At 43.8% G+C, this 15437-nt stretch overlaps 2 protein-coding genes across 2 annotated transcripts; both read right to left on the reverse strand.

Annotated features, from left to right (window-relative positions):
• Window positions 1-128: 128 nt before the first annotated feature.
• LOC128299667 (transforming growth factor-beta-induced protein ig-h3) lies at window positions 129-11735 on the reverse strand. Its single transcript, XM_053035689.1, has 9 exons — window positions 11482-11735; window positions 9854-10101; window positions 9163-9457; window positions 3652-3849; window positions 3297-3564; window positions 2691-3222; window positions 1191-1804; window positions 972-1097; window positions 129-898 (listed from the first exon to the last, which is right to left on the reverse strand). The coding sequence occupies exons 1-9, from the start codon at window positions 11568-11570 to the stop codon at window positions 398-400; spliced, it is 2871 nt and encodes a 956-aa protein (XP_052891649.1). The 5' UTR covers window positions 11571-11735; the 3' UTR covers window positions 129-397.
• Window positions 11736-13507: 1772 nt separating this feature from the next.
• On the reverse strand, window positions 13508-15276 carry LOC128297531 (dephospho-CoA kinase domain-containing protein). The gene is made up of 5 exons (XM_053033197.1): window positions 15149-15276; window positions 14903-15083; window positions 14386-14680; window positions 14185-14318; window positions 13508-14100 (listed from the first exon to the last, which is right to left on the reverse strand). Exons 2-5 carry the CDS (start codon window positions 15012-15014, stop codon window positions 13934-13936), a joined length of 708 nt encoding a protein of 235 aa, XP_052889157.1. The 5' UTR covers window positions 15015-15083; window positions 15149-15276; the 3' UTR covers window positions 13508-13933.
• Between the last annotated feature and the right edge of the window lie 161 nt (window positions 15277-15437).

Consider the following 15437-nt stretch of genomic DNA (forward strand, 5'->3'; position numbering starts at 1 on the left):
TCTCGATCCTCCGTGAGCAGTTTAGAGGACTTACGCAACAGGCCATGTCGTCGAATTAGTAAAAACATACCGTGATCATGGAAAAACCATACCATAATCCAACAGCGCGACATACACACACGCATCTCTCGTGTATAGGTCTATAAACACCATTTGTTGTTTATTCCTCGTTTTATAAATACAATAATGTTAAAGATACCATAAAACTATTACCTCATCGGGTTCGGCGCACCAAAGCTCTCGCGAACTCGTTCAAATAACTAACGAGCTAATATTACACTGCTTTCTCCGGATGCATCATCCTACCAATCTTACGCACTTTTTTTAAATCAAGCCCTTTTACCAAAAGAGGCTAATCCGAAAAGAACAAAAAATTGGATCGAAAGCAACACGGCGCTCACTTAAACCAAAACGGAAGCGGACGAGCAAGGCTACCGAAGCTTTCGAATGGGTTGCCAGAACCAGCACCGGAGGCACTAGTGCGCTGTGGCTGCACGTTGATCACATCGTTAATCTCATGAATGATGCCATTGGTGGCCACCACATCGCACTTGGTGATTCCGGCATTCTGTACCTGTGGTCGACGGTTACGATTAAGCTTCAATTGCTGTCCGCTGATCGTTTCGGTGGTACGCACGAATGGCCATTCGGATGGAACGATTCCGGTGCAACAAATAACGTTCGGTAGTATGTGTGCACGTATGATGCGTTCTAGCTCGTCTTGGTTTTGAAGTGTTTCTTGGTACCACGAATCAACCTCGAGAAAGACGTCATTCTTAGGCACTAGCAGCGTTAGTCCGGAATCGGGAGATGTCAGCAGCTCGGTAAGATTGGTGAGACTAACCAAGCGCTGGAACATGCTGTACTCTGGGTTGACAGTAAGCGCTTGCATCAAGTTCTAAAATGAGTCAAGTGCCAAGTTAATAATTTCTCCTAAGCCACGAGAATTCTTCTTTACCGTCACAGCTTACCGTTTTAGGGATATCCAATACTTTGTCGATTTCGTGCACCACCGAACCGCATGTTTCCTCATCGAAACGTACCAGCCGGGCACAGTTGACTGTGGCTCGATTCATAACCGTCGTAAATACGGGATTCTGCGGGATAAATAAATGATAACAAATAGGTTCATTATACACCATTCATGATGAAATATATGTTTACGCTTGTTTCCTCTAGCGTACGCTTACCGTAGTGTACAAGTTGACGCGAATGTTTTGACCAGCCTTCGTTGGTACGCTTGTTTCTTCCAAGGCACACGTTTTAATCAACGGTTCCGCCACATGATACTCGAGAAACTCTTTCAGATCCGTATTTCCACGAAGGTTTTCCGGATGCTCTTTCAGCTGACGGATCCAGTAACGGCCCGCGTCCGTCTGCTCGAACGCTTGATCAGTTGGAATGAAGAACGTTCGGTTGGACAATGCATCAAACTCTTCCTCCAGACCGGCGTCGGTGATCAGTTGCTTGAATATGGTTAAATTATGATTGGCCAATGTGTTCGAAATCGGCATACCGCTTTCCGTCGGGAGAACGCTATCAATCACATGCAGCACACCATTACTGGCAATCACGTCACGTTCCTCAATCGTTGCCACACCGTTGATGCGGATACGTTGCGTCTTTTTCCCTTCGTCTTCGATCTCGCCCGTTGCAACGTCAGTGTTGGGAGTGCGCGTCTTACCCACCATGGCGTACTCAAATTCAAGCTTCTCATTCAGCATGTTGTATGTGGACGTCTTAACACCATTAACGGCAGCGAGTGAGCAGAATGTTATGTCCAGTATATGGTTCTTTAGTATGTCTATCGGTTTGAAGAATACAAAAGAAAATAATAGTAGTTAGCTATTGTAAAACTTATAAAACTTTTTTGCGAATCAGCAGGTTGGAAGGGAGGGGGGGGGGGGGGCATTGTGGGGGAAACGATAAAACAAATTGGTATATGAATGACTCCACCAAATTTTTTGGACAAGTCTCCACGACGAGACAACGCGTCATTTGCATGCCAAAGCGAACATTAACGATGCAACGTCCTTGGCAAAGGTGCTAATGAAGCGTTTCGCACGTTTCATCCTATAGCAAAACAAGCGCCCGATATCGAGAACGGCAAAGTGAACACGTTTCGGTAAGATCATTTTCATCATGCTTGTGATATTTACCGATTAACGTAAAATAGTACGCTACATTAACAGACCTAATATAAATACTCCAATAACATATTAGTTACCTTTTCTTGAAACCTATTAAATTTAATTAATCATATATGCGCGATTCAACGCTGCGTAACGAAAGTTACCATTGTCAATCCGATACCGTCGTCACGGGTGGATCTGGTGTGGATGATTTATGCAATTGGTAACAATTGCCCATTTGTACCAGATTCTGACGCGCACCGGTTTATTGTTCCTTCAAAGCTTTTCAGTAGTCTACAATCAAGTCATGCCACATGTCCGAATGTTCTTCTTTACGATCATTCCGGTCACGTACCGGGAGCAGTACCACCACACACAATACGCACCGTAATTGTGAATGATGAGAGACTACATAAATTCGTTAGCATTGTTAGAACACCAGTACAGCGCGGTACTAAACCATTAGTCATCGATATCTGAACAATCAATCCGTTTACACCCGTAAATAATTGCTATCGCGAAAAGGCTACGCAAATAATTTGGGAAAAAAACACTTACTCATGGCGCAGCCATTGCCCGCCTTCAGCTTGCGGCGGATATCTTTATCCAGCTTCAGGAAGGCATCATCGTTGGGGGCAAAAATGGTGTAGTGCTTGTCGTCACCCTGTTCGCGCAGCATCTTATCCAGTCCGGTCATCTCCAGGAATGTGCGCATTAGCGTCATATCGTCGCGAACTTCGATTATGTCCATGAGCGTGTTGCGGGCCGGTACCAGTACACGATCCACAACGTGCACAATGCCCCTATCGGCGACACGGTTCAGTTTCAGCAGTGGCGCACAATTTGCAGTGTAACGATACGGATGCTCAGCGTACGATTGGTCCCGGGCCTGTGTCATCGGTCCACGTGGATAGATGTTGACACGAATGTTCGCTCCAGGCAGATCCGTCTTAAGCAGCTGCTCGTTGCTAATATCTTCAATATAGTACGATCCATTCACCGTATGACCCAGAATCATGTCCCGGGCAGTCATGCTGGCAAAATCAATCGCACGTTTGGCTCGTGCCGTCGGATCAAAGGCAACCAGGTTCTGCTCACAGTAAAATTAAAGAACATGAGTTATAACGATAGTTGGGATTATACTGTTGTCCAATCATTACTAACGTTTTCCCACATCTGCTCGGCAAAACTAGTGTAGGCACTGTCCGGCACAACGAACAGCGTCACATCGTTCTCCAATGTAGCTTCCAGACCGCTTTTCTTCAGCGTTGAGATGAATTCCTTCGCACCAAGCCGTTCGACCGTTTCCTCCATCGAGTACAAATCCAACTTTTGGCAGTGCGCGTTTGGTGGTCCATTGCGTGGCCGGCCGAAACCGTGACAGCACTGGCGTGTAATTTTTTCCGTACGTTTGCGTCCATTAACGTTTTTACTGGGCAGAAGAGTAAATGGAAGCGCAAATGAAAACACTGCTAGTACGTCTTATTTTCTACTACAAACTACAAAATCGCTGCCTTACATGGAGGTGCAGATATATTTATGCTGCTTTTCAGCACAAGATTGCACGTTTAGGTTGAACGTGCTGAAACCATGGAAACTAAAACCACCGTTGCTGCTACCACCACCACTGGCACCACCTCCGTTAACCGAAACTTCCTCGTTGTCGGGCGAAGCGATATCTTCCTCCTTTTCTTCGCGTTCCGTACAAACATTTTCTCTGTAAAAAAAGTTAAATATCATTTCTTTTATTTCCCTACGCATAGTATCAAGGATGACAAGGGAAGCTCTTTTTAAATAACATTCGTGAAATAGCCCTTTTAAAAAAGAAAAATATTTGTAAAAGCATGCAGCAAGTGCTGGTACTTGCATAAATGAACCCACTTTCACTAGAACGTTTTTCATCCATGTAAGCATTGGCGTTGGCATTTCGTTGCCCGAATTTAGTATACATGCAAAGACACACACATACAAATAAAACAAAAGACCTTCTTCGTTACATTTGGCCTGATACAAATTAATTTACATACGAGTTACCATAAATAATGCTTAACTATCAGCTGATTTCCCAGTTTTATTGCTAACAATGAATAATTGAAGAAAAAAAGATGATCGCTACGCAAAAGCACAGCGCTATGTCGTTCGCAAACTCTATATTCCATCGGTAAAATGGCGTAAAAAGCATTGACAGCGCTCTGCCTTGCCACTTAGTTATCGTGGGAAAATATCTATTCATTTTCATTGCCAACCAAACGATAACGTATTCCTCGTGTCGAAGGCAAAGCGCGGAGAGACTTTTCGGTCAGGGAAATTCAATACCACGTTGCGGTTATAGATCTAACCAGGCACTGGTCTTGACAGGTTTGCTCTGAAAAACATTCGTTCCGGACAACAAAACTAATTCAAATCGACTTAGAATGGTTGGCTAAGGTTCCACCGAATGAAGCTGTTAGAATTCAAGGATGATTAGCTAGCCACGAACGTTCTTCGTTGCTGGAACGATTCTATGCGCCAAGATTTAGATGAATAAAAATCGTTGTGGGGACTTGAATACAATTTTTACTGCATTCCCAGACGACGGTCTTATTCATTTAGTATTGTTTTACAAAAGTACACCCATGATCGTCTGTGTGATGTCTGTGCTTGTGATCCTTAACGCGCAAAAAAAAAACTCATTAAAAGAAATAAAAACAATGGATACCAGCAGAGTTCCTGCACGAAACAAATTTGTATCACCACCGGCAACGACATCTGATTGGCCACAGTGTCCAGAGTAACAATGACCGAGACTCTTTCCTGCGGTTGGCTTTTCTGTGTGAATAATTCACGGACATTGCATTAAAACTAATGAAATTCAAGCCAATTCTCGCCGTAAATCATCGTCAGTCTGCATTTGCGTCGCGAATACGATTATGAGCATCTTTGGAGGGCGCAGCACGCTCTGAGATCGTGAGCAGGCACCTCCTCTCCTCTACTGTCCTCTTTTTTGGTTCTCCAACGAAATAAGTTAGATCGTTGCCACTCAGTCAGGTCGCAGTGGTAACAGCAACGCGTAAGCAAACCAAATGATAAGCGGTCATCTCTAGAAGAAGAATGTGCCGGTCACTTAACCGAACACTGCGGATGGGCAAGCTGCGATGACCTCGATCACAGAACCAGAGGGTACGTACAGTAAAGACATCACACACTCCATCTTGCACGAGACGACGGTAACAGTGTGATCGGGTATTGAAACTGTGCGAAGATGTTCCCCTGCGATTTCCCCGGCGGTCAACGTGATTTGCGCACATAACCTCGACGAACATTCTCCGTTTGCAATGCAATAGACATCGCAATGGTTCTGATGATAAATTACCCGTCGACACAGCGCGGAAAAGCTTGGCAATGCATTGCATTTTATATATTTCTTCCATACGGCTTTTGCCGTATTATCATTGCATGTTATTAACCTTTTAAAGCTTCTATTGCACACGCAATAGTCACTGCAACAGTAAGTAAGTCTCAACAAATCTAAAGTCAGCCAAAAGGGAGAGTTAAGCTAATTTTTCACAAAAAACCGTTCCTAAACCTAACAGGATGTTATGCAGATTTATTCCATTATCTATATTATTTGGCATTTAACAGGTGTAATACTGATATCTTATTTGTTGTTGTTATCGAATTAGCTTAGGAGTTGCTTACATATCCTTTAAATATAACAGGTTGGCTGATAAGTTCCCGGTCTGACACATAGATGGCGCCGCTAGTATTAAGTGCATATTATTTTTATATAGCACCATCCTTCAAATGATTCGTGTCAAAATTTGACGTCTGTTTGTCAATTAGTTTGTGAGACAGAACGTCTTTTGTCAAGCAACTTTTGTTATTGTGAAAAAAATGGAAAAAAAGGAATTTCGTGGTTTGATAAAATACTGTTTTCTGAAGGGAAAAAATACAGTGGAAGCAAAAACTTGGCTTGATAATGAGTTTCCGGACTCTGCCCCAGGGAAATCAACAATAATTGATTGGTATGCAAAATTCAAGCGTGGTGAAATGAGCACGGAGGACGGTGAACGCAGTGGACGCCCGAAAGAGGTGGTTACCGACGAAAACATAAAAAAAATCCACAAAATGATTTTGAATGACCGTAAAATGAAGTTGATCGAGATAGCAGAGGCCTTAAAGATATCAAAGGAACGTGTTGGTCATATCATTCATCAATATTTGGATATGCGGAAGCTCTGTGCAAAATGGGTGTCGCGCGAGCTCACATTTGACCAAAAACACCAACGTGTTGATGATTCTGAGCGGATGGCAAAAATTCATGAATTGGGCTTCGAATTGCTTCCCCACCCACCGTATTCTCCAGATCTGGCCCCCAGCGACTTTTTCTTGTTCTCAGACCTCAAAAGGATGCTCGCAGGGAAAAATATTGGCTGCAATGAAGAGGTGGTCGCCGAAACTGAGGCCTATTTTGAGGCAAAACCGAAGGAGTACTACCAAAATGGTATCAAAAAATTGGAAGGTCGTTATAATCGTTGTATCGCTCTTGAAGGGAACTATGTTGTATGTACTATGTATGAACTATGTAAAAAATGTGTTTTTCTTTGTTAGACCGGGGACTTATCAGCCAACCTGTTATACACACCATTATTCTGGATTAGCTACTTTTTGAGGTTCCTGAGGCTGAAGAAAACACAGGTGAACCCACATCCCTGGTGATTCCGTGGTAATAATAAAAGGACCTTGAGTAATTTCAATTCTCCTGGAATATGACCGTTGGTCAGTATAATTTTTGCCAGTCTTAGGCCATTTCGCCAGGATTGCCTTTAATCTATTCTATCGCATGAAGCCTTGACTTCAATAACGAGGACTTGGTAGGAATTTATGGTCTGATAAGTGCTTGTATAAGTGCTCGGATGGGACCTTCGATGTTGTTCTAGCAGTCCCTGGGAGGATAGCTTAGAATAGAAAAACTTTTCATCGCCCACTTAGTTCATGTAGCTGCTTTAAGTCATTGGTTCCTCGATCTGTTTGTGGAACTGCTCATTTAGTGATCAAACTGCATTAGAATAAAAAAAACGCATATAACTGCACCCAGATTGCGAGAGGTTCTAGATCATATTTAATGCAAAAATATTATGTATTCATCGCTCATCAGAACTGCAGCTACAAAACTCAGCAGCAACATGTACTGGAATGGAAACACATGTTAGAAGCTATTACTTGTTCGACGAGCAATACTCCATGTGCGAAATAGCGTAAAAGCGCAGCACACTTACAACACCGTCCGATTTTATATCATCCACACGCCAGGGAGCATGTCTATCGCAAAGCGCGATCGTAAAATCGTGCATTACACGCAATGATTTGTTTGTGAAAGCTGGAGACGAAACAGTGTTATACGCATGTAATATCTAATTACGGTCCCGTAAACATTAACCGACACCCCCGGCCGGACATGTTTTCAGGTACCAACCCCCGGGGACTGTTTCAGGCATCAACAGCTCCCATCATCATAACAATGTATATATGAAACAGATCAGTTTTTTTTTGCCTTGCCCAGCGTACAAAGGTTAATTTCACACAGAACAACGGCAACGCGTGGCCCCATAGACTAGCGCAGAAGTTTCTGCAGCGAGCTGCTTTAGTCGAAAAAAAAAGATCACTTTATGTATGTCCCACGACAAACTAAACCCGCGCACCCAACGACCTTCTCACGGGCTCACAAAATAAAACCTTTGCGCACAATAGGAAGTCCAACAAGAACGCACAATGGGTTCCGGGCGGTAGAGAGGTGAGGGCGCAGTACGCACGCTTGTGCCAAAATTGATTTAACTCAAACTTGGAATAGTGCCACCGCGCACTCGATAGGAATGGGCGAATTTCTCTTCCTCTTAAACCAAACTCCAAAATCAGGTAAAGCTGAACCTCGACGTTAAGCGTTCGAGTGGTATTGTTTCAAGAGGAAGGAGACGATCAAACTGTGTTTCCAGCAGGGTTAATGGGTTCCGGTATAAGTCACTCTACTACATCCGGTTATGAGAGTCCGGTCGGGTATAATAGACGTAGAGAAATAGATCCCTCCGCAAGTTCACTTTCTACTGCTTCGCGCTACCTCCGTTCATGGTGAGCTATCATAAAATGTGGGTCAGTCTAGACATTAGTCATCCTAGGTACGTCGTCAGTTGTGTGGCACTATAGCCGGTAATGTGATTTTATGTAAAGCGACAATATTCGATAGGTTTTGGTGCTTTTTGTTCGTACACAAGAAACTAGCACAAAAGCCCTAAAGGCTGGAGTTTACATTAACATTTGTAAAGTTGTTCAATGCTTTCTCTAGCAGCAGCTATTCCTTCAAGATCAGCAAGAGATAAGATGCAGAATAGGTGAAAAATACACATAAAAGACGCTGCCTAACATGCTCTCGTCACTCGCTTTTCGTATGCAAATCCTTGTGGTGTGGTGGTGATCGTACAGTCCGCCACAAGCACAAACAGTCTAGTGGTATGTTTGACTTTAGTCCTATACCAGCATATTACATTTTCTCCTCATTCGAAAACACGGGTTTTATGCCCTCCCGGAACGGATCATCGGTGTTCTAGAAAACCAATAGAAAAGAAGGTGTAAAAATGCAACATGCAATGACGACGGATGGTTTAATGGCCGATGTGTGTACACGCCCGGAACATGTGTTTGCATTTCATGTTCGTTTCATGTCGGCCGCACGAAAGTTGATCGTGTGAGGCAGATCGCACTATACTCAGCGGGGCAGCTGGCAGGTGGCATAACTCTGTGTGACACCACACAATTTTAGAATGCGTCGCGAACGAAAGTCGTCTCTGCAATGGGTAAGCGCTAGCAGCAGATGCAAATTATTAGTGCATCGCGCACGATGAGGTTTACTAACCATGCGACAATTTTGTACCACATTATCCGTTCCATCTCTTATACTACTACACCCCCGTTGTGTTACGTTTAATTCGGCATTTGTTTGCCGAAGAGATAGCATCGTTGTGATGGACGTGATGTCACCGTCCGATGATGGACTTACCCTTTCCACCACGGTCGGTTGGCATCGAAGAATCCAAAGCTGGGCAGACCGGCCGATCCGAAGAAACCCGACTCGAGCGGCGTGTTGAAGAACGTGTTGAAGTGATGCTGGAACAACGAGCTCGTATCGAACGGTGGCCGGTGGCCATCATCTAGCGCTTCCACATCGGGGTGTTGCCCCTTGGCCGGTGGGCGATACGGAGGAGTTAACCCGGGACGATGCACAGGCGATGGTGGAGGTTGTCTGTCGTCCGGATTCTGGCCCAACTGATCGACGAACGTTTCAGCATCCGTTTCTGTACGAACGAAATGAGAACGAAACACGATCAGTGAACGATGCTCAGAGCCAGATCTTTTGAAGAATTCTCATAAATTAATCAGGTATCGATCCGACAAGTATGAGACGGGCTTGATGAAGTCAAAGTACAAGTACAACATCGCTACAAATCATGTTGCAATTTATGCACTCCAAACAGAGATCTCTCGAAAGATCATAATTCAGCTTGTAAGCGACTATGCTGCAGCACCCAGAAGAGCGCAACGTTGCATTTATGAACTATACCATTAATCTCTACAAATCATCGCTACATGAATCGTACAATCAATTTCCCATACGGTACTTACTGGTGGAACCTATATTACTCTGCATGTTTCATTTTTGCAACATTTCATTCATCGATTTTTAAACTTACCCAATGACTCACGATCCTGGGCACCGATCGTTGCGGTTTCCCGATCCGATCCGGCGAATACTCCGACCGGTTCCGGCACTCTGGAATGGTGATGGGCATTGAAACTGTCAGGCTCTTCTAAATGGTGTAGCATCCAGAGGAAAGGGTTCACATCGGCGGTGGCAACGGGTTCGTGAAACTGGGCCGGCCACTCGGCCAAATCCTCTTCGCCGAGACCAGCCAGCCGGATGACTTCATCGCCAAGGGTACTTTTTGGTAGTTACAAGGTGCACAGAAGTCCACAAGCCGCGGAAGGCCAACAAAACCACCAAAACCACATCCAATGATTGTTGGTGTATGTGTGTGCGTGTGTGTGTTTGTGTGTGAAAGTTTATTTGGTTGTGTGGTGCATCGGTCCATGTTAAGATCACCATTGTTTCCGAACCCGCAGGCACAGGTTATGGATTTTGTAGCGATACGGACAACCACCGGGCGTAATAACAGTAGATAACGTTTCGCGTAGGTTTCGTAGGTGTGTGGGTTGTTGGTTGGTGGTTAGATGAAACGAAAACAAAAACCGAAACCATTTTCAAAATTAAACAATTAACGGAGCAGCAACCCGTTGGACGGATCACTGCAGTCGGGATTAATCACATAAAAAGGAAAGTGATGTATTGCAGCGGTGAATGTTAGGGTGTTAATAAATGGGTAGCTACAAACTACGGTTGATGAGCCTCAAAATGGATTATATTAAAACCCTTAAATCGATCGACGGCAACACAGTCTATGTTCTTATACTGTGTTTCATTTAAATCTGATAATTAACAGCACGCTCCTCGCGCATCCCATTAGCAGAACGGTGAGGTAGTTTTGCTTGCGTATCCTACGGGCATAGGCTGAGGGAGAAAGTAGTATCTGGCACAGAACGATTCGATGAAATTCGTTGAAATTGCACACATTTCGGGCTTTCCCCACAATCCTATACCAGTTTCATCAATTCCGGTTTCACTTCAACACTGCGCACGGGGATCGGTAGTTGTCGACCATATTCATTTCTAACTCGTTCTTATCTGACAACGGCCATTATTGAATAATCAACCCTTCAACATATTTCGACGGTTATGGGTGAGACACGGCTCTCTGATTGCACATGGCCAAGCGCTAGCCGAGTGCCAATTGAGGAAAAGGAACACTAACAGCAATAATATTAATACGTCCCTGACCATAGCGCGTTCTCGCATGGGAAGATGGTCCGTTCACGTATAGGAAACGGGAATGGGAAACTTCTAGAAACGTATATTATCTGCCGGCTTACAAACAGAGGGCAGACAATCGTTTGGTGCACAACAATTACTGCAAACCAGTCGAACGGTGTTGAATATGCAATAATTAAATCTAACGCGAGAAGTAAGCGTGCTGATGCTGCGTTGTGACACCAGATCACGATCGAGTGCATATAATTGTTCAATAGCTCAAACAATCGTTAACGATTACAGCTCGGGAAAAAGAAATTCGCATGCGTAAATGGGGCCCTGTACAAGGAAAAGGACGAGTGATCGAGCGCACTGCTCGGGTCGGGTTTTAAGGTTTTAAGGATGGCCGGAACTAACGGTACTATGGGATGGGTTAATGAAGAAAAAGATCATTACTCGAAACAGGTCACCGAACTGGCAACAAAAGCAAGCAACAGCAGGCCGAAGAAGGAACTCCAATTCGTTCGAAAGTGGGACCGTCCCATTCTGCAGAATTTCAACAGCACTGCACGTTGCAATATGGTCACTTTTCACAGAAATCTATTAGAACAATTTCGCGCGCACACACACACTCTTTAGAACGGAATAATGCCCAACAGGCAGTTTGACTCCGGAAAAGGTTTCCCTTGCAGCGCACTTGCTCCGCACAACAGCACGGCTTCCAAGAAACAAACGACTGATCGTACCGGTGCACCTGTATTTATAAGTTCCGCAACGCCACGGTAACTGTTCTGCGCTGCGCACGAATCCGATGCTGAGCCGAGTGTACGTAGAAGCGCATACGCATACCGGGAAACCGCGCTGTACGGTTGTGTGCAGGTGGTCGGCTATGGCTGTGGTGGTAAACGCTGTGAGGTAAATAAACACTAAACAGATGTTATTATTATTATTAAGCGAAGGAAGGGCAGAAGGGCGTGAAAGCGGGCAGGCGGAAAAAGAGGTGCGATCGCGAAATAAACGAGAAGGAAGAATGGCGTGAAGATTCCCCGGTTTCAACCGCTTGATAGGGGTAACTTTTGCAAGGAAAGGGGGTATCGTTTTTCTGGAAATTTCATCTTCCAGCAGCTCTTCCCATAGTGACGTTGATAGACGTTTCGCGATCACCTTTCTCGCGAAAGTTGTTGTTGATGATGATGGTGATGATGTCTTGAAGAGGCTTTGGTCCCATCGACGGTTGCTGATTTATTTAAGTTAAAAAAACAGCAAATCTTGCAGAAAAAGACCGGAACAGAGAGAAGCACAGTGCCTGTTGGTTTTATGGCAATGCGGAGAAAGGATAAATTGCTAAAGAGAAGCTGTAATGCATATAATGTGTGTAATATATATTTTTTTAAATCTTATTTGCCTTACTGTAACTATTTACATATTTATCAGGCGAAACAACTGCTTCGTGGTCTTGATCAACTGCAGGAATCCGCTACTAGCGCTGTTGTCAGCCAATTAATTTATCCTGGCATTTTTGGCGGACACATCAACACCATCGCTCCATCTTAATTATGGCCTACCACGCTTCCCAAAATTACTTTACGAGCTGGGTGTCATTTTAATGACGTGATCAGCCCATCAGTCCGCTGTACGATAGTGAGTTCAACGTATATCTCTCATAGAGTTCGTCATTGTAGCGGTTCATTGTCCTTCATTGTTCTCCATTGTCCTTCCACACATAGGGAGCCAAAAATCCTTCTGAGGACTAAGAGGGTTTCCTCAGTTTTGGATAAAGTCCATGTCTCAGAGGTGTATGTGAGTATTGGAACTACATAAGTTGTATATAGTCCCAGCATTGTTCGTTGCGACAGGTGTTTTAAATAGAGAAGCTTACTCAGACTGTAGACAGACCGGTTGGCAGCCCGACACCCTAAATGCTTAGTCTCACCATCAATGTCGGTTTTCGGTGTCAACTTTGAACCCAAAAAGAAGATAAAATTTTAGACGACTTCAATGGTTCCATCACATATTTGTGCGTACGACAGGATTTGTTAGCAGAACTGATATTGGTGCAACCATCTTTTTTGTTTTTGTCTCGTTGAACTGTAACTATGTATTGTTTCATGTTTAAAGATCTCTCTATTCCTGGCGTAACGGCCTACTAGGTCATGCCTGCCATTACTGGCTTACTAGACCTTATTTTACCACGTAGTCAGATAGTCAGCCCTTGCTACCTTGGGGATTCTTCCGAATTCTTCCGAATTTTGGTCCGGTCCTTAAACAGACCGACGCCGCTACCATCATGCAATTGAGTCGCACCTAAAAGTCCATAAACCGTTTAAAGATCATGAATCATGGAAAAAACACTAGCAGAACAATTAACAACGTTTTCGAAGAACGATAGCAAAACGAGTGTTTCAGGCAGGAATGCTTTGAATAGTTTCTTTCTGTGCTTTTTAAAGTTTCTCTAAAACAACAATCTTTAATCTTTCACAGTTTCTTCCATTCTATATTTGTTATTATCGTCAGAACGATACATAGGAAAAACGTGCTTATAAAGCTTGCATTACACACGCAGAAACATCACACCACCTGTACCCGCGCACACGAACACAATAGATTTCAGTTCATCACTATTTGATTAGCAAATGCCCTTAAATGTCTGTTTATCTGCTTAGGGAAGCCACGTGCATACCTATTACTCTATTGAATTTGTTACATTTCTATACATCTGGAGGCGATCAATTATATACACGCACTGAGAACCGTTGGAAAGTGATGTCTGATAAAAGTAAAACTCTGCATCGGTAGATAACAGGACACAACAATAACGAATTTGGTGGGCACACATTTAATGAAAAAGAATGCCATTAGGAGAAAGGCTGAGTTTACGACCGAAATCGTAAATGGATCCACTGGGTAATTAGTTTGAGTTGAACCACTTATACTTATAGTTCAGCAACAAAGCGATGCTGGAAAAGAGCAAGGCTGCCGTAGCAAACAGAACGCCACGTATTTTCCAGTGCTGGTTACTGTCTTGTAAAACAGCAAGGATTTTTAACGTTTGCTCTTCCGTATCCTTCAGGGTACCTGCAAAACACAAGTATGTTGTTAATAAAATTCCTACAATTCAGCAATTACTGAATCTACTCTCGATGTTTGCTTCATACATACCTGAGTTTTCGATGACAAAATGTGATTGCTCGCACTTTAACTCTAGTGACATCTGTGCTTTGATACGCTTCTTTGCCTCTGCCTCTGTATATTGGCTGCGGTCCATCAGCCTAGTGACTTGAATATCTTCCTCGCTACAAATATCAAAAGCGCACATTTGATCCACATCCAGCATTTAAGGTATGCAGTCCCATTACTCACCATGTTACGGTTATGATTTTATGTATGTAGTTAAGCATCACTCGAATTTCGAACAAGAGCGGAAGATCGAGTACTACAAAACTATGTCCTAGAAAGAAGCACTTGATCACCTCCTTGTAGATGGTTCGATGAATTTCGGGATGCGTAATTTCGTTCAATAATTTACGTTTCTCTACGTCATCGAATATGATGCGTCCCAGTGCTTCCCGGTTTAGCTCACCGGTACCAGCGTGAAAGATATCCTCACCAAACGTAGCCTTAATTTTATGCCATGCTGGTCGACCCGGCTCAACGACTAAAAGTGAAAGAAAGAATGAAATGTTAAAAAAAAACATCAGAATCCAGTCTTGAACTATCGGGTCAGGATGGACAAAATGTGGACAAACTCTGGAAGGGAATGGTTATTTGCTTATGCAACTGATATGCTAAACGAAACGCCCATCAACCCCCACGCTGTACGCTAACCTAGTGACGCGGATGTCAACTGTCCGTTGCATTCCGTTCTGTAAAAACATACCTTGGCGTGCGATCGCATCGGCATCGATCACCGGAACGCCGTTGTCCCGAAATATCTTCGTTACGGTGCTCTTTCCTGACGCGATACCACCGGTTAGGGCGACCAGAAACATTTCACCACTGTTCGACGCGAATTTACCTACGAAATGTTGTGAGGTTGCAGACGGCTTGTGTTGAACTAGCTGTTGGTAGAAGACGGTACCGATTAGGATGTGCTATGTCCCAAGGAGTGTTTCGATTTGCTCACCGTACTCTGCGGCACTGTTTTTAAATGATAAGGTGTATCACGTTTGCCTTAGCATTAGATGGAAATATGTATTAACTTATGGAAAAGCACCTCATCCACTTCCCAAAACCTTTGACACGAACGTCAGCTGTCAATGACTGCGAGCTGGATGTGTTTGTAGTAGTGTGGCACAGCACCTACCAAAACAAGTCCGGCTGTCAAATCAATTCGTTTTCTCAATTGTTTTTATTATCAGTCTGTTGTAACAAGCCGTGCTTGTTGTACTGGGCAGACTTTTTTACTGAATTGT

Source organism: Anopheles moucheti, chromosome 2, assembly GCF_943734755.1.
Source record: "Anopheles moucheti chromosome 2, idAnoMoucSN_F20_07, whole genome shotgun sequence".
NCBI classification, from domain to species: domain Eukaryota; kingdom Metazoa; phylum Arthropoda; class Insecta; order Diptera; family Culicidae; genus Anopheles; species Anopheles moucheti.